We start from the raw sequence: 19,823 nt of genomic DNA, 5'->3' as shown, positions 1-19,823 counted from the left end.
GGGCCGTGGAGTTCCCTTGGATGGAGTCCTCTGTCCTCTTGGCTGAGTAACCTCAAGGGCAGGGAAGATCCCTTGGCTATCAGGCCTCTCTAGCTGTCCTTGGACTTTGAGGGGAGGACCCAGGTGGGGGGAGGGGGGCAGCTCCTGGATGCATAGGGACATACTATCTTCCCCATTGCAAGTATGTCCACATGCCCAGCTCCTGCCCTTCATATGTCCAACCACCCCAGGGTACTTGGGCTGAGCCCTGGTCAGAGACCAGGGAAGGAGGCAGACTCTACTCCTGCTATATGGAGAAGGGGACCCAGGAGTCTGGGATAGGAGCAGGGGACAGCTTAGGCCCCACCCTAACCTGGGCTTTCCCAAAATCCAGTCTGGACACAAAGACATGGGAAGGGGAAGCTGCGGGAGATAGGAGCTGAAGACAGGGTAAGGCAGGGTCCCAGCCTGGCCCTCTACCCTTCCTTCTCCCCATCTCCCAGGAGGCCCCAGACTCAAAACTGGGAGGTGCTGCTGGGGTCACACTGAAGCAGCCGGACGATGGATGGGTCGCTCTTGGCTCCTCTGATGAACTCCTCCAGGGACAGCTTCCCTGGTGGGGGAGACAGTGGTCAGTTTAAAGAGGATATCAGTCATTTGGGGGGAAGTTGATTTGTTGGTGAGGGATGGGAAGCGGGGCAGGGAGTAGGGGGAGTCTTCCAGGGCAGGAAGGGGGCTTGGTAGGGGGCAGATTTGGGGCAGGGAGCCCCCCTCCCACTCCCCTCACCATCATTGTTTGTATCCATCTGACGGAAGATTTTCTCAGTCCGCTTCTCAGGGGTAGATTCATCCTCTGGCATCTTCATCACAGAAGACACCATCTTATAAATGGCCTAGAGGGGAGAGGGCGAGCCAAGGGTCAGGAGAAAGGAGGAGGACTGACTGATCAGGATGGGCAGGCCTGCTCTCCCCCAATTCCTTCCTCCGCCTTAGCACAGCCTAGCACAGATATCCCAAGTGCTTTCTAAATATGGGAGTTGAATTGACCCAGGCTAGTGACCTATGTGACCAGCAGGGGGTGCTCTGGGCCAGGATCCCTTCTCTCCACCATCTCCCTACAAGATTGAGGCCAAGGGCAAGGCCTGGAATTTCTCTTTACTTGGACCATCAAAGTAGAAGGCAACTATGACATTAGTGCACTCCGGAGCAAATCCCCCCTCCCCGATTTATGCTAAATAGATGTAAATGAGCATCTGCTTTGGGAGTCCTCAGCTTGGACAGCCTGGGGAGAGGAAAATGGGGAAGATAGGACCCAGCAAGTAGATATTATGCAAATGTATGCAAATACACATGTCAGGTGTCAGGTGTCAGGTTGGAGAGTCAGGAGCATAGGCAAGGCTGGTAAAGAGGGTTCAGCAACCAGAAGATCAAGGAGATATTTATACTAATTTATGTGAAATTATGCAGATGAGCACCAAGGGCAGGGCTTGGAGGTCTGCACTGAGCCATGCTGGGAGGAGTCACTGGCTGCCATCGGAGGGGGACAGTTCACACATGCACGCACATGAGTGCGCACATGTATGCACACGTGCATACACGCACACACATGTGCACACGTGTGAGCACGCACTGTAGGGAAACAGCTTCTCCTTCCAGTGAAAAGTGAAATAATCATCCTAGGAGCATCATGTTCAAGAGTACAGAGCTTAGACTCATGGAGAGAAGCTTCGGGTCGATCTTAGATATTAATTATTAATAACTAACATTTAGATAGCACTCACTCCATGCCAGGCACTGTGCAAAGCTCTTTACAATTATTTATCTCTTTGGATCTTATGGTCCAATCTCCTCATTTACAGAGCGGGAAACTGAGGCACCATGAATTAACAGCAGAGGCCAAACTAGAATCCAGGTCTCCTTCCTCCTAATCTTTGTAATTTTTTTCTCCAACAACACACTACTTATTCGAGGGACAGAAAGGATAAAAATCTGACTGAAAAAAAGAGAACCTTAGAGGAGAACATCTCATGAGAAGAACCTGGAAAGGAAGGTGGGGACCAATAGGTGAAGAGCCTTGAATGCCAGGATCAGGAATTGTGGCTTTGCTCATAAGAGGGCAGTGAAGTGATAGAAGACAGGAACTGTATCCTCTCTTCAGTGTCTCGGCACTTGGCACCAGGATGAGCACCCCAAAGCAGACAGTCCCCTCCGCTCTATGCCCACCGGCTCCCCCTCTCTAGCCTGATTCTTTATGACCTTCCTGGATCATGGCGATCGCCGTCCCAGCTCCAGTCTCTCACCCCGCCAGTCCCATATTTACATGCTACCACAGAATACTGCCAGACCAGTCTTCCTTGCACGGACATGCTAGTGCTATTCTCCTGCCCAGTTATCTTCAAGAGCTCTCCACTGCTTCCATATAGCTTGTCTCCCATGCCTGTAATGTGCTCCCTTCTTACCTCTACCTCTTAGGATCCTTAGCTCCTGATTCCTTAGGGTTCAGGTCAGGTGTCCCCTCCTGGGGGAAGTCTTTCATGACTCCTTACCCCCACCCACTGTTGCTAGTGATTTCCCCCTCCTCAACTGATCTTATATTTATCTTGTTTAGCCTTTCACAGTCACGTTCAGCTCTTCATGACCCCATTTAGGGTTTTCTTGACAAAGCTTCTGGAATGGTTTGCCATTTCCTTCTCCAGCTCATTTTACAAATGAGGAAACCGAGGCAAATAGGGTTAAGTGACTTGCCCAGGGTCACTCAGCTAGCATCCAAGGCCAGATTTGAACTTGTGAAGATGAGTCTTCCTGATCCCAAGCCCAGTGCTCTCTCCACTACACCACGTTATATCTCCCTATAAAATGTAAGCTACTTGAAGGCAATTTTCATTTTTGTTTTTATATCCACAGGGCCTTATACATATTAGGTACTTAAATGTTAAATTGCTTTAAAAAGTTCAGACTCTTTGCCTGGCATTCAAGGCCCTTCCAATTTGATATCACCCTGCCTTTCCAATCTTATCAACTATTATTCCGTACACAAAACTATGTTCCAAAAAAACTGGATTGACTCTCTTTCTGCACTTTTCCACCTTAGTGTCTCACCTACCCAGTTCTCTAAGCCTGTAATCTTCCCATCCTCTTCACCATCTTTGAAATCCCATCTCAAATACCACCTCCTCCAAGAAGCCTTGTCTGAAGCCCCTGTTGGTAATAACCTTGCCTCCAAACCCTCACATAGCACTTTGTATTTCTCTAGGGCACTTGCATCATATTGTATATTAGAGTGATCTATTTGTGTCATGTACCCCTACTAGAGACATTTTACATTTTTCTCTACATTTTGTATCTCCCCTGGGTCCCAGGGATGCCCTGAATATAGAAGATGGTTATTAAATGCTGACTGAGGGAATGAATGAATGGATCAATTCTACCCTGCCAGGGCTGGTGGGAGGCCAAGTGGGATGAGGCGGGTGGCTGCACCATACCTGGACAATCTCCAGCATCTCCTCCCGGCTGATGTAGCCATTGCCATCCAGGTCATACATGCTGAAAGCCCACATGAGCTTCTGCTCCAGTTTCCCTCGAGAGGTAACACTGAGAGCGATGATGAACTCCCGAAAATCGATGGTGCCGTCCCCATTGGTATCAAAGGTGCGGAAGACATGCTCAGCAAACTTGGAGGCATCTCCGTAGGGGAAGAAATTGGCGTAGATCTTCTTGAACTCCTCCACATTGAGGATACCTGTGGGGCAGTCTTTCAGGAAACCTTTGTACCACTCCTGCAGCTCCAAGTCAGAGAACTCCGTGTTTTCTCTTAGGTCCTGTAGCATCTCTGGGCGAAGCTTGCTGTTCTGCTTTCCCATGACAGCGGTGGTGGGACTCCAGAACCCCTGCTTGCATTCCACAGGAAGAGAAGGAAAGAGAGAGACATGGAAGGGCAGAGACACAATGATGGGGGGAAAGCAACAGAGGCAGTCCCAGAGGCAATGTTGAAGGCAGAGAGATGCAGACAGTAGCAGTCACATCAACAGGGAGCCAATGAGGTGGCCAGGGACAAACGAGTGGATAGGGATAGAGGGATGTAGGGAGGTACAGAGAAAAAAATGACAGGGAATCCGAGAGACAGACAGAAACAGAGACATAGAGACAGAGAGCAACAGAGACAAGAGAATTGAGTAAAGTACAGAGAAAAGGGGGCCAAAGAGAAGACAGAAATAGAGAGGCAGATCATGATAGGAGGATGGGGAAAAGCTCAAAGAAGTTGTAATGAACCAGAGAGACAGAAACAGGGAGAGATAAGGAGAGAAGGATGGAGAGACAATGATAGACAGAGGATGGAGGGAAGCACAGAAAAATAGTGATAAGGAGTCAGAGGGATGGGCAAAAATATAAAGATGGATAGGGACAGGAATGGAGAAAGGGATGGAGACAAGAGGTGCAATACAGGGATGAGGCAGAGAGAAAACAGATGAACAGTTACAAGTATGAAGGGAAGGACAGAAAGGGATGGAAGGAGGGGGCAAGGAAAGGAAAGACAGCCAGAAGGAAGGTTGGAGAGGATTGAGAGCCTGCTTTCTTTCAAACTCTATAACCTCTTGACCTTAGATCCTTAAGCTTGCCCCAAGAACAAGTTCAGAAGAGAAATTCTTCAGTGAGAACAGGACGGATCTAGACATTTCAGCCTCCCAGCTAATCTTGCTCACCCTACCCCATCCTGCTGTTTCCCTCTGCTGTTTGCATGACCTCACTTGTACTCAAGCACACTTAAGACCACTATCATATAACTCATGCACATGATATTGCAAAATTCTCCGATGAGCGTACTGGACAGCACCAACCATGTAGCTCCACCTTGTTATTCCACAGATGAAGAAACTGGAGAGGAAGTGACTTGTCCAAGGTCACACAGCAAATCAGTGGGCTGGGGCCCATAAACAGGCCTCCTGATTCCCAGGTCAGGACTATCTCTCCTGCTCCCTCTACCACTCTTCAGACAGTTGACACACTTGTGTATGCATGATCATACGCCTAGACACTGGCCTTTACACCCCTCAGGTCCCCTTCATACATTAGGAACATTGTGGATCATAGGGCAGCAGCCCTTTGTCATTCCCCTCCTTTTGCCCCATGGTGAGGAAAATCCTGTGCCCCCTGACTACCTGCCCCCCTTTCTTTACCTTTCATAAAATCTGGAAGAGCCCCCCTTCACAGGAAAAAAAAAGAAGAGAGGGAACAGAGAGGGTAAAGAGCATCCTGGAAATGGCTGACCAATTTGGGTATGTGAGCATGTGTTTTTGAGATGAAGAAAGAATGGGCAGCAGTCTCTGGGAGTCCACTAAATTGCATGTGTTCATGTACAGATCTGTGTGTGCATGTAATTGTATTTGTGCATACACGTGGAATGATATATGCCTGCAAAATGCATGGTTTTATGTTCTTGTATATAAATGTCTGTAGGTATGCAAATAGAGTGCATGTGTGTGCATAAACATGTGACTGCATTTTATTTATGTGTGCATGCACCTGCATCCATGTTCGTGCATGTGTGTATACATATATATGCAGATATCCATATGCCTGCATAGATGTATATGTATGTGTTCCTGTCTCTCTTAGACCAGTCCTCCCTATCCTAAGGACCCTGATATGCCACCCACCCTCCCAAGTCTTGAGGCTTTGGGCTGGGGGCCCAGACCAGTGACATACTCTCTATCTGTGGTGGTGGGGAGACAGGGGAAAAAAACCCAATCATTGGCTCTTCTGCCACCCAAAAAGCCAGGCCTGCAGTATGGAGAGTACTTGACTCCTGCATAAAGGGGTTCCGGGAAGCAGCAAGAATAGGGCAAGGTCTGTCTTCCCAGGCCTTAGATCACTGGGAAGAGGGAGGGTGGCACACCAGCACAGGACCTTCTCCTTTCTGCAGCCTTCCAAAGTGACTTCAACCCCACTCCCCTCCACAAAGGGCGAAGGGGACCAAAAAGAAGGGGCTAGAACTAGCAGTCCCAAAGATCCTTCCCCCACCCCTCAAGGAGATAAATATACTGGTTTCCCCTCTCCAGAGAAATGCCAGAGCCCCCCTCCTCTGCCCACACCCAGTACCCACACAACTGGAAACCCATCTCCAGAACTCCCAATCTGGCCTGAAAGAGCTGCCATAGACCATTCCGGGACTCCAAACCCTAAACCCAAGTTCTCCTGGGTCTGCCAGGGGCTCCTGGTCCATGCGTTCTTCTCCCTTCCCTGGCCCCATTCCATTGTCCCACATTCCTATCTCTCCAGTCTCCTGTCAAAATCCCAAAACCCTCTGATTCTGCATCTCCCACCCCAATAGCCGATAATACCCACATTGTCCCACCCCGGTTCCAGGACACCCTCCCCAGCCCCAGGATTCTTGTCCTTGCTCTGGGATACTCCTACCCATGTTTCGCCGTTCCCGCTGGACACCCCACCATCACCATTTGCAGTGGGGCTCCTGCTCCGGTTCCCCAGGCAGAAGAGGCAGGGGAGAAATGGGGATCCCCGAGCCGAGCAGCAAATGCCGCTTCTAAAGAGGGGGCGGGGGTCCCAGGAGCAGCTCCCCCATTCCGATCCCCTGGGCATTCTCCCCCACCCTCTGGAGCCCCCAGCCCCTCCCCGGAGCGCAGCCCCCACTCACCCCTCTGCAAGAAGACACTGACTACGCAGGGAAGCCGAGGCGCTGCAACGGGGGAGGCGGCTGAGGGCGGCCGGAGGGGCGGGGGGAGGCCCGGGAGGAGGGGGATGCTGGAAAGCAGATGGGGGGTGCTGGAAGGCGGGAGGGAGACGCCCCGCAGGCAGTCCTACCACCTCCCTCCTCCCCAGGCCCAGCCGTGGAGCCCCTCCCTCTCCTCAGGGACTCCCCAACGCCCCCTGCCCGGAGGGAGGCTGACTGCGGGGGTGTGGGCCTCGCCTCACTCACGCCCCCCCCCAATTTGGGAAGGGGTGGCATTCAGTACCAAGATAGACCCCGACCTCCTTCCCCAAAGCAGTATCAGTTCCCCTGCTCCTTTCTCACACCCCTCCCCTCCAGTCCTCAGACCCCAAGCTCCCAGAGAGGGGGCGCCCTCCCTAAAGCTGGGGGAAGGGTCCCAGTGCTTCTCCCCTCCTCCCCACCTGCTCCGGAGCCCAGGTCTCTGCCCCACGAGGCACCTCACATTCCGAGGAGGCTGGAGGCGCCTCCCCGTGCACCGCCCCCCCCCCGCCCCCAGATACCCCTCCCTAGTCCTGGATCCCCCCTGAGAGGAATGGAGCCAGGCAGAGAGGCTGGGGGCCCGCTGCTGGGAGGCTTGGTACCTGGTGAGGTAGGCGCAGCTAGGGGATCCGAGGGAACCCCCTCCCCACTCACACTGCCGCCTCGTGGGTCGACTTGGCCCGCAGCCACGCCCCCTCCCCTGCCCCGCCCCCAGGAACCCCTCCTGGAAGCCCTGGCCGGAGCGCCCCCAAAAGCGCACCACTCAAGAGACTTCAGGGCAGGGAGAGGGGCGCCCGGGGGGAGGGGGGTTACTAGGGCAAGTGAGGACAGGAACCGCCCCCTCCCCACACACCCACGCGCCGGCGCAAAGCGGGAGCTGCTGCGGGAGGCTTGCGGGGTGGAGGGGCGGGGAAGACACGTGGATTGTGTAGCGGCTCAGCAGAGACCCGAGGGTCTCTGGGCCGCACTGAAAGGGAGGGAAGGAACTCCATGATCTTGGCCCCCAACCTGTACCCCCCTCTGCCTCCGGGTTGTAGAAGCGACGGACCCAGGCAATGGCAAGGGAGAAGACTTCCCTTCCACTCGCCTGTCTCCAGGAAGGACAACATCTACCTGGTTCTCAGGTAGAGGCCACAGAACCAGAACGTGGTAGAACAAGTTCTGGGACTAAACTAGAAGGCTTAGGTTCAAATCTAGTCTCTGATACTTATTTCCAGAGTCACCTTGGGCCACTGCCTTTCCTTCTTTTGGCTTCAATTTCCTCATCTGTAAAATGTATATAATAGTCGGCAATACGGGACATTGGAGTTTAGGTTGTGGAATTGGGACACCGGGTTTCAAATGTTGGTTTTGACCTGTTTGACCTCTGGGAAGTCAACGTCCTTCTCTGGGCCTCCTGAGTCCTATCTGCTTCCGGGATTTGTGGTGAAGATGATTCAAAATTTTCAAAGTTCAGCAACAACTCTCTGATATTAGTAATGTGAATAATAATATCACCACTCCACAGAAGAGAAAACTGAGGTTTAGAGAAGGGGAGTGACTTAGCCAAGGTCCCAGAGTACATGAGAGCTCTCGTGAATTGATATAAAATTATTTTAAAATCCCAAGTCACTATAGAAATATAAACTATCACTGTTGTGATCTGATTAAAGGTCCTCTAATAGCCTCCTCCTCTGGGGAAAGGAAAAGGAGTTCGGATTTCTCAGGCACCTACTATGTGCCTGGCACAGTGTGTTTTTTGTTGTTCAGTCCTATTCAAATTGGTTCTCAAGTTGTCTGAGAAGCTGTGAGGTTAGTTGATTTGCCCAGGGTCATACAGCTAGGATACCTCCAAGCTTTTCCCCCCTGATTCTCAGGCTAAATCCCATTCCACTGTACCAGACTTCCTCTCATAGAACTTGAGAGATGGAGGGGATCTTAGCAGCCATCTAATCCAACCCAAATCTGAAAGGAGACCCCCATCATAATGTACCTGACAGATGGTCACCTAGCCTCTTCTGGCAAGACTTCCAAAGAGGGGGAACCTTACTTTTTGAGACTGCCTGTTCCACTTGGAAATAAGACTGACTGTCAGGAAGTTTTCCCTAAAACCATATCTAAATTTGCCCTTTTAATTTCTTCTTCTTTTTTTTTTTTTTGCTTTTTTGGAGGGGGGAAGGCAGAGCAATTGGGGTTAAGTGACTTGCCCAAGGTCCCACAACTAGTAAGTGTTAAGTGTCTGAGGCTGGATTTGAACTCAGGTCCTCCTGACTCCAGGGCTGGTGCTCTGTTCACTGCGCCTCCTAGCCACCCCGGGCTTCTTCAATTTCTAGCAGTTGTTCCTAGTTCTACCATTTTGGGGTCAAACTGCACGCATCTGATTTCTTTCCATGTTTGTTGTTGTTCAGTCTTTTCAGTTGTGTCTAACTCTCCCTGACCCCCTTTGGGGTTTTCTTGGTTTGCCATTTCCTTCTCCGATTCATTTTACAGATGAGGAAACTGAGGCAGACAGGGTGAAGTGACTTACTCAGGGTCACACAACCAGTAAGTCTATGAGGCCAGATTTGAACTCGAGGCTTGGGGCTCTGCCCACTGTGCCACATAGGGGCCCTGAAGTGCTTTACAAATACTGTCTCATTTGATCCTCATAACAACCCTGGGAAGTATAGACAGTTATTATCCCCATTAGACAGTTGGGGAAACTGAGGCAGACAGAAGTTAAGTGACTTGTCCAATGTCACCCAGCTGGTAAGTGTGAGGGAGTCCAGAGAGGGAAACATTTTCCCCCTCCCAAGAGTCCCACCCCTACCTTGCTCTGGAAAAGCTCCCTATTCCCCAAAAGCATAGGATTCCACACTGGATCAGAAGTCAGAGGAACTGGATTCAAATCTAGGCTCTGCCACTGTGTGTCTCAGTTTCCTTATCTGTAAAATGAGAGGAAGGGAAGGGAACTTCTGAGGTCCTTTCCCACTCTAGAGCTACACTCCTGACTTAGTCAATGACTTCATGGGTTCCAGTGTGTCTCTCACTCCTCCCTCTAATTAGAAAAGCATCTCCCATGGTCTGATCTCTGGCCGGTCCCCTAATTCAACCATGATTTCTCCTGGTTGGGACCTCAGCGACTCTCAGAGATCAGGCATCGAGTACCATGGGCTGGGGGCAGGGCTGTGGAGGGGTCCCCTGAGGGAATGACTGGGGGAGAGAATCGGCACCTCTGGGAGGAATCTGAGCAGCTTCTGTGCCAGCCCTGTGCCACGGCACGTGGAACCCCCTGGTGGAGGCGTGAGAGACGCCATCCGTGTGGGGGCGTGTTCCAAAGCAGCCTCCCGCACACAGCGTCCTGGCAGAGGCATAGGGAGGGAGGGGAGGCCCCCTTTCCCCTCTGTCATCTCATTCTTCTGCCCCCCCCACCCCCCACCACGCACACACACAATCCCTGCAGCTTCTCGGCTCCAGATCAAGGCCTTGGGAAGTGCCCATCCTCTGGGCCCTGTGGGTTTGGCCGGGCAAAGACTAGGAGCCCTCTCCATTACCTCTAGGGGGTGAGACAGGGAGGTGATCTCCATCCTTTAGCTGGACTGGGACCCCTCTCCCCCAAAAGGGTCTCAGGTCTGGGGTGGGAACAGAGAAAGCATATGCCAGCATATCAGGAAAAGGGGTTCTCTCCTCCCATGACAGGGATCTCTCATGTCCTTTGCTCTTCTCTTCTCAAGCCCTCATCTTCTTCTTTCCATCACTAATGCCACCCCCACAGGCCTGGAGCACCCTGGCTTCCCTGTTCCACCTGTCCAGTGGGGAGATTTGACACCTCTAGGCCTCAGTTTCACCATATGGAAAAATCAGAGTTGGATTTGAAGATCTCTCAAGACTACCCCTCCACCAACTGCTCTGACATTCTGCCTTCAGTGTTTTAAGATCTTTTTAAGATCTTCTTGGACACATCTAGCTCTAAGATTCTATCAGGGGTAGCGAACCTGTGGCATTGCGGCCACATGTGGCCCTCTGGGTCCTCAAGTCCAACCCTTTGACTGAATTCAAACTTCACAGAACAAAGGGATTCAGTTTGGATTCAGTCAAAGGGTCACACTTGAGGACCTAGAGGGCCACATGTGGCCTTGAGGTCAAAGGTTCCACACACACACACACACACACATACTACACACATTCTATGTCCTTTCTATGCTGACATTCACTATTCTAACATTCCTCCCCTCCTGGCTCTGGAATTCTCTCAGCTCTGACATTCTGTGATTTTGCTTCTGTCATCCTATTCAATCAATACACTCACCCGAGTTTTCCTAACCTGATCCCTTAGTACTTATGTGATCAGAAGTTCATGGGATTTAAAGCCGAAAAATAATGCAGAGACCATGGATGCAATGTCCTCATTCTTATAGAAGCCCAGAGAGGGAAGGCATTTCCTTCCAGTGGCACAGCAATTCAGGGCCTGAGTTGCCCTCGGCACCTGCCCTAGCAAACTTTCTGCCCTGATCTCTTCTTCCTCCCATCTGTGTGTTCATGGGGCCACATATTGTCTACACACCTCTCTTCGATCCTTGCGTATAATAACTATACTTGAAGAGATTGGTCCTGGAGGTGCAGAATTGTTTCTGCACCTATTTCCCAGAATTGTCTGAGAGCTTCAGGAGGGCCCAACAGTCCTTTCCCAAGGATAACGTCCACACCTTCTTCTTCTATTCCTCATCACTTCCCTCCAGGGAAAATGAAGCCACCTATCCATAGACCTGGCCGAAACTTATCAACCCAGGGCTTCAGGGCCTTGTTCTGTGAAGGACAGGGGAGCCCAAACTTGGAACAGAGAGGGCAGTCACTGGGTTTCTTGACAGACCACATCTTAGCAAGTTGTACCCCATCTGACACAGGCTACCTGTAAGGGAGCCTTGGGGGAGACACCCTTGCTGGGATTAAGTTTATTCATCTATTAAATAGATAAGGATAGAATGAGGGAAAGCTAGCCCAAGAGTGATAAGCTATCCCACCGGAAAAACGCTTAAAGGCTATCTGGTTCATTTCTCTCATTTTAGAGAAGGGATAGCCATGGAGAATAGGGTGAGATTTCACAGGGATGAGATTTCAACCCATGCGCCCTAACTCCAAATCAAGGTCTCTCAGTTATGACTGGGGTACATTCTTACTCCATTAGGGGGCTTACCAACCTCTGCATTCTGTCCCTCCCAGTCTGATTGCAGGATTTTGTCCACTTTCCAGATTTCTTGTCTGGGAGGACCTTTAAAATGGAATAATGTGCATCTGTTTGTACAGTCATTCATACAATAAAAATTAAATTAAGTACCTGCTGTATGCAGAGCCTTATGCGGGGGATGGAGAGAAGGTAGGGGTAGGGGGAGAGATTACTATTCAGTTGTTTTTAGTCTGACTCGTCATGATCCCATTTGGCATTTTCTTGGCAGGGATACTGGAGTGCATTACCATTTCTTTCTCCAGCTCATTTTACAGATGAGGAAACTGAGGCAAACAGTGTTAAGTGACTTGCCTAGGGTCATATAGCTTCTAAGTATCCAAGGCCAGATTTGAACTCCTGAAGTTCAGTCTTCCTGACTCCAGGCTGAAAACTCCATCCACTGCCCCACCTACCTGTCCCCAGGGAGGGAGGGGAAAGATACTGAATTTTGATAAGACATTGTTCCTACCCTCATTGAGTTCCAGGTCTAAAGGGGGGAGTGGGGGGAGATCTGACTTCAACACAAATGATTCTAATGTGCAATATACATGATAAACTTCTTAGGGAGATACTAACCTAGTGCTGAAGAGGGATGGTGATCCTTAAAATGGAGGAACTCTACACCCACAGTTGTTACCATATAAATGGGGTCTGGGATGGCTTCCATAAGGAGGTGGCCCTGGAGGTAGCCTTTTAAAGGTGGGTTAGAATTTAAAGAATTGAAAGAGCATGAGGGGTGTTCAGCCTAGTCATTTTACAGATAAGAAAACAGAAAGGCCAAAAAATGGGATCAACTTATTCAAGGTCACACAGGTAATGAGGAGGATTTGAACTCAGATCCTTTGACTTCAAATGCAGCCCCCTTTCCTCTGCACAGGCTGTCTTAGACTTCTGGGAGACTGAATTATATTTGGGGGGAGGTCACTTAAGCCAGCACCAGGGAAAGAGACTCACTTTGAAGAAAGAAATGATAAGTGACAATTTAAGGAGAGTCCAGAAAAGTTCTCCCCACCCCCAAAACCTCCTTGGGGAGTTGCTGGAAAGAGGTTTCTCTTAGGGTCCCCTAAGACTCTTTCCTTGGTCCCACATAATCCATTGTTTTTATCAATAACTTGGATGTAGGTGGAGATGTCACGCTTATCTAACGTGTAGATGACACAAAGGATGACGAAGTTAAAATCCAAAAAAAGTCTCAAAAGACCAAATCTAATAAGATGAAATTGAATGTAAAATCCTACACCTGAGTTAAAAAAATTAATTCCGTAAATATCAAATGGAGGAGATGAGGTTAGCTAAGCAAGAGGTCACTTGAAAGAGACTTGGGCATCTTAGTGGACCAAGATCAGTATGAACTGAGAATGTGACATGGTAGCCACAAAACTTGATGCAATCTTGATATTAACAGATGGATAGTGTCCAAAATAAGGGCGGTCATAGTGTCACTGACTTCTTCCCTGGTCAGATCACTCCTGAAGCATTATATCTTCAGTTCTGGCTGCCACCTTTTAGGAAAGACAGGTAATGGAAATCCTGGCCAATGAGGGCCTGGACTTTGGAGCATGCTCAGATTTGCCCTTCCTGGTAGGTTATGTATAACGTGCACAAAATTCCCTGTATTGTTCCTATCTGGCACATGGGGGATGAGTGAACCTGCATCAGGCCATGAATGACTCAGGGGTCCATATTGTGTAGTGGCAAAAAAGCTTTCTCTTGACTTTCTAATCGGCATCTGAGCCTGATGACCAAGAGACAGGGAACTAGAACTGAGTTCATGTACAAAAGGAGCCTGCCCTTTGACCCTTGCATGATTTCTCCTTTCTGGTGGATAGCAAGGCAAGAAATACTGTGATCTCCCCAGTGGGGAGAAAGGCGGCACTTACTCTCTCTCCCCACCCAGCTACCACGTGTCCATAAACACATGGTGCCTCTGTTTCTCTGGTCTCTTCTTTGTTGATTTTTCCTGATCTCTAAGAAGGGAGTGCCCAGGCAATCAACCAGTTTGGGAGAGTCATCAGGGAGTTCTCACCAGTCACCAGAGCCAGTAGCAACAGCAGCAGCAGCAGCCAACTCTGGTAAGGAGCTAGCACAACTTTCTGAACAACTTGCTTGGCCTGTCCCAGTGGTGGATTGGGCCATCAGCAGCCCAAGTGAGCAATATATCATTGATTCATATATCACCGACACCTGAAGCAAACTTGGTAGGGACTCTGGAAAGAGAGAAAAGGACCTCCAGGACAAGAAGTCACAAGGTAACCAGTACCAGACGTTCCCTAAATGGGTGCCTTGTGGTTCAGTTGATAGCACAGAGGGTCTGGAGTTAGCAAGACCTGAGTTCAAATGTGACCTCAGACACTTACTAGCCATGTGATTCCGGACAAGTCATTTAACTTCTGTTTGTCTCAGTTTCCTCATCTGTAAAATGGGGGTGATAATAACACCTACATCCCAGGGTTGTTGGGTGAATCAGATGAGATAATAATAGTAAAGTGCTTAGCACGGTGTCAGACACATAGAGCTATGTAAATGTTAACTAATGTTATTTAAACTTGAGTTCACTCTCCCTAGGGGTTGAAGGGGAGATGGAAAGGAGTGGGGGGGGGGGGGGGGAGAGAGGGAGAGAGAGAGAGAGAGAGAGAGAGGGAGAGGGAGAGGGTGAGGGAGTGAGGGAGAATATGTGTGTGTGTGTGTATGTATATGTAAGGGGAAAGTGTAAGTCCAATTTTGGGGGGAATGTTTTTGTAGCTTCTATACTTCCTCAGTAAACATCCCTTTGTAAAAGTGAATTGATGTCACCAGTTGATCTCTGCACAAGATCACACTAGATGGGGCTCATGAGCAGCAGTATAAGAAGGGCATAACCCCTCAGTGGTTCCCCTTACAACCCTGAAAAGGGGCGTAGTCTGCTGCCTTCTGGAGGCACAAACTACTAGTCTGTAGGACTTGGGTGAGTGAGCCTAAAGGGAGCGCTTCACCAAAAATCAGGACCATGTGCAGTACATTGAAGAGAGCTAGCTAGAGCTAGACCTGGGTTTGAACCCTGACTCTGACACCAATTACACATGTATCCTTGGGCAGGTCATGTAACCTCCCTGGGCCTCACTTTCCTCACTTGTAAAAATGAGAAAGCTAGTCAAGATGACCCCTGAGCTCCCTTCCTGGAGATGATGAGAAGTGGAGGGGGATCATGAGAACTTCCTTCAAGAGTCTGAAGGGCTATCCTGTGGAAGAGAGATTAGTCTTCTCATTTGACCTCCGAGGACAAAACTGGGAACAATGGAGAAAAGTGGTGAAGATTTGGGCTTGAGCTGAGGGAAAAAACTACCTTAAGATTTAGAAGCTGTCCAGTAGAGAGATGAACTCTCTCGGAAGGAAGTGAATTTCTCATTGTTAAGTAACTTTGGACCCAGTGGACCTCTGTCCTTGTGGTTTTCCTGGCAAAGATACTGGGGTGGTTTGCCATTTCCTTCTTCAGGGGCAAACAGAAGTTAAGTGACTTGCCCCAAGTCATTGAAGCTAGGAAGTTTCTGAGGCTGAATTTAAACTCAGGTCTTCCTGACTCCAAGCCCAGCACTCTATCCATTGCACCACCTAGCTGTCCCTACTACTCATTAGTAGAGGCCTTCAATTAGAGGCTACATGGCCCCTTGTTTGGGGTATTATAGAAGGAATTCCTGAATAGATATGGACAAGGCTACAGGACCTCTGAGGGCCTTTCCAATTTGGAGATCTTGTGACTGTCTCTCAGCCACTTGCTTTCTTTTATAGGATAGTGGCTAGAGTTGACTGCCCTCCACGTGGGCTCCAAAGCCACCCATCCCCCTTCTACTCACCACCCCCCACCAAAAAAAAAATCCAATTCCAAACAGTTTGGAAAATAGGCAGGAGCAGATGGCACGGACAGATGGAGGGGATGGCATCTTCAGGCAGAATTACAGACGCAAATGCTTATAAAGGGATTGGAATCTCAAGGCCATGGTGGGTTCCAGGTCCCAGGATCCCCCATGAGTGTGGGAAAGGTAGAATGAACCCAGAGGAGAGAGAATGCCTGAGGTTGGGAACTGGGGGGAATCTGTCTCAGGCTGTCTGGGAGGCCCCACCCTCGGATGTTCCATCCTGGGCTCCTAAACAGGGACCACCCCCGCAGACACAGATGCCAGGATGTGGGTAGGAAGAGGCCAGGACACTCCAGTCTGTTCTGGGGAGGAGGGGAAGGGAGCGTGCAGCAGCTGGGATCCCCCACTGGGGCAGGGATTTCAGCACCGAGGACACCTCCCTGATTCACTAAGGAGAGGAAATCCCATTCCTGTATAGGAAAGTAACTTCATCCTAAAACCCTATGCCTAGAATGTGTCCTCGACTTCTTGGCTTCCTCTCCCTGCTTTAAAGTCCTTTTCAAATGCCACTGTTTCCAGGGAGTCTGCTTCGATCCCTCCTGCTGGAACATAACTCTTCATTTTGCATCGTGTAAAACATCGTGTGTTGTGAAATTTACCTTGGACTTATTTTGCACATATTTTGTATATAATTTTATTTACATTCTAAGAGAATATAAACTCCCTGAGGGCAGTGATCATTCTATTTGTGTCTTTATAACTCCAGCGTCTAGTACAATGCCTGGTATATAGTAGGTACTTACTAAATACTGATTGATTGATTGATGGATTGAGAGCACTGACTTGGGGTTGGGAAGTTTCTAGGCATAGGGTTTAGGCTGAAGTTATTTTCCTGAATAGGGTGGGATTTCCTCCCTTCTGGGCTCCAAGGAGGTGTCCTAGGTGCTGAAATCCTGGCTCTGATATTCTCTTTGTGTGGGATTTCCCTTAGCCTCAATTTCCTCCTCTTGAAAATTAGCAAGTTGGACTGGATGATCTTTAAAGTCCCTTCCAGGTCCAAATCCTCCAATATTCCTTTCTGGGATTCAGTTTACTTCTTCAGAAAAGTGATAACCCTATCTCACAAGGCTGTTGTGAGGACAGTGTTTTGGAAACTTCAAAAGACCCCAGAAATTCAAGTTATCCTTATTTTTTAACCTCTTTATCAGGGTGCTTGTATCGTCATAGGTCTGGGGCTGGAAGGGACCTCTGAAGTCACCTAGTCCTATTACAGAGGAGGAATCTAAAACCCAGAGAAGTTAGATAATAAACAACAGAGTTGAATTTGAATCTAGGTCCTCTGACTCCAGAACCATGAATTTTCTTTGTAATATTGTATGTTATAGTTAGTTATCTGTGTATGTGTCTTGTCTTCCCACTGGTCTGCAAGCTTCATGAAGGCAAGGTCTTTCCAACACTTTATGTCTTCCTGGAAGACTATCACAGGGCTCTGAACAAAAGGTGTTAATAAATGTTTGCTGAATTAAATGGGAGCCAAAGTCCAGAGACAGAGACCATAGATGGGGGGGAGGGGAGAAGGTGGGATTTCCCTTGCTGCAGACTATAACCACAGGAAGGAAAAGCTGCTCTAGGGGTCTCAAGGACCCCTTGTGCAGGAGGTATGATTGTTTTAGGGACTCCAAGAAATTTAAGGGTCTACCTAATCCTCCCAGGTAGTGAAAGCCTCTGTGTTCCTGCATTCTGAAGCCAATAGATTAGGTATTCTAAATCCTTTTTTATGTTTTGAATGCATTTGGAAGTCTAGCAGTACCTATGATCCCCTTCTCAGAATAATATTTTTAACACATAAAATAAAACACAGGATTACAAAGGAAGCAAAATATATTAAAATACAGTTATCAAACTAATATTTTAAAAAATCAAGTTCATAGTCCCCTGATTAAGGAAACCTCCTCTAGAGCCCAGGCCCATATAAGAAATTCCTACCACACTAAGACTCTCAGTCCCTTCTTGGAACCATTCTGGGAGGACATAGCCCAGGGGAGAAGTAGACTTGGAGTCAGGACAACCAAGGTTCAGATGCCACCTCAGGCACTTCCTATGTGACCTTGAGGGAGCCATTTTCATTCTCTGAACCCCAGTTTCTTCATCCATAAAATGAAAGATTAGACTCTAAGGATGTTTCTGGATCTAAATCTATGATCTTATTATGATCCTGAACCCCTAGCTCAGAGACCAATCTCCTAGTCCCTAACTGCCTTCTCCTTCTGTCCCTCCTGTTTTCAGTACCCACTTCCCCCTTTCCTGTCCCCACAAACTCTAGGCCACACAATATTTCCATCCCAATAATATTCACCCCAATGACCCCTGATGGTTTGGAGGTGACCCTACTACAGAGTTCTCAAAGATTGGGCCATTGGAGCTCAAGCCAGCTAGGTCCTACTATCAACCTGATAAAACTTTTGGTCTGGGCAGTGAGGGACTGTGTACCCATCATATAAGGATCTCCATTATTTAAGTTTGGAGATGCTCATTGTGAAATTGTCTCTCAGCTTTCAAAGAGAACCCACTAAGGCAGAAAAGAGATGGAATCCAGCTTCTTGAAGACCTACAATAACAGATCTGGGATTTCTCCAGCTATGGGTTCTCCTCCCACCAAAATAGAGCCCACTCATCCACACCTCTGTGGACCAACTTCTCTGACTGCTTCCATGGCTGAAAAACTCATTCCCTAGTGGCCAACTTCCAAGGGATGAGCCCCTCTCCCCTAGGTCCAGAGGCTAGCATAATAGGTGGCACACACTTAATAAATGCATGTGGGATAAACAGAGTCAGGCAAACAATATATGCACTGACTACAGCAATGAAAATGGAAAGAACCAACCACCTCAACACCATCAAAAAGGAATGTTGCTAAATTGCAAAGAGTAAGTTTGTGCCCAAAGGAGAGATATGAAAATATATATCAAACCCACTCTTTTGCAGAGGCGGAGGTTCATGGGTGAAGAACATTACATAAATGAAGATCAATACCTTCACTGCAACTTAGTCTCAACAGCTGCCTGGAGGCACTGAAAATTACATGACTTTCCCAAGGTCATGTGGCTATTATGTATTAGAAGGCAGGATTTGAACCCATGTCTTCCTGATTCCAAAGTCAGTTTTCTATCTATTCCTGCTCATGTATTTTATATATGATTAACTCTTTCCCACTATCTCTAGGGCAGTGTAGCTGTCAGGGGGAACAGACTACTTCCTTAGGGGAAGGGGGGCGGGTTTCAATCCTCCCTGAAAGTAAAAAATCTCCTGAGCAAAGGGCCAGAGATATCAGAACTGTCTCCAGGGTGTGGAGGGGAAAGTGACCAACAGCTTCCCTCTGTGTGGTGCTTTCTCCCAAGGCACTTCTAGAATCCTAGAGATCACAAACTAGAGTAGGGTCATTTTTACCACCTCCTTTTTACTGCCCTGGAGTATCCCCTGTCCTGGCTGGCTTGGGCTTCCAATCTCCCACTTGATCTAGGAAATTAAATACCTTACTCCTATTAGGTCAGATGCGGAGGCTGGGTTAGTTGGGAATCTCAGTGAGCAGAGGAAAGGAAGAGAGGTTCTGTGCCATGTCTGGGACTAGACAGAACAGACACTGAGAACTGGGAGCCCTTGGCACTCCACAGGGCAGACATAAGGAAGGACTTACTGGGGGAGAATGAGGATGGGGAGGCTTTGGGAACTATTCATTGCCCTCTCCTGTGGGGGGTGGGGTGGGACCTTGAAATCAATTGTGGGAGCATAGAAAAGCAGGGAAAGCTTCATCTCTTTGTATAAATTTTAATCTAAGCCAGAGGTGGAATAAGCAGCTGTGAAAGCCATTGAACCTGCCCACACCTGCCATCATTAATCAGCCCTGTGGCCCCACCCAGCCAAGAGAAGAGTGTTGGGGCACCAGAGCCAGAAGGAGCTTGGAGGTCAGTGTCCAGCACTCTCATCTTATAAGTGGGTACAGTGCTTGGATCCCTGAAGCACCACCCCAGTTGTGCCAGGACTGACTGCCCACCATTCCCAATCCCTGTCCCAGAGTCCACCAACTCCTGGGAGCCAGGAAGATAATTGCATGGGTAGGGAGGAG

The 19,823-nt window shown here is 48.9% G+C and overlaps 1 protein-coding gene across 2 annotated transcripts; it reads right to left on the bottom strand.

The window, feature by feature from the left end:
* Positions 1-479: 479 nt before the first annotated feature.
* Positions 480-7,160, bottom strand: HPCA (hippocalcin). 2 transcript variants are annotated; one of them, XM_069068132.1, is made up of 5 exons: positions 7,108-7,160; positions 6,632-6,738; positions 3,462-3,866; positions 767-872; positions 480-592 (listed from the first exon to the last, which is right to left on the bottom strand). In XM_069068132.1, the coding sequence occupies exons 3-5, from the start codon at positions 3,837-3,839 to the stop codon at positions 495-497; spliced, it is 582 nt and encodes a 193-aa protein (XP_068924233.1). In that variant the 5' UTR covers positions 3,840-3,866; positions 6,632-6,738; positions 7,108-7,160; the 3' UTR covers positions 480-494. The 2 variants fall into 2 exon arrangements, with proteins under 2 accessions (XP_068924233.1, XP_068924234.1); XM_069068133.1 differs by lacking the exon at positions 7,108-7,160 and having other exon boundaries at positions 6,632-6,750.
* Positions 7,161-19,823: the final 12,663 nt, after the last annotated feature.

Source organism: Petaurus breviceps, unplaced genomic scaffold, assembly GCF_028583685.1.
Source record: "Petaurus breviceps papuanus isolate PSGF00001 unplaced genomic scaffold, PetGlider_PUasm1.0 90760, whole genome shotgun sequence".
In the NCBI taxonomy this organism is placed as follows: Eukaryota; Metazoa; Chordata; class Mammalia; order Diprotodontia; family Petauridae; genus Petaurus; species Petaurus breviceps.
The sequence above is the reverse complement of the archived record's forward strand: the minus strand, read 5'-3'. Positions and strand labels throughout refer to the sequence as shown.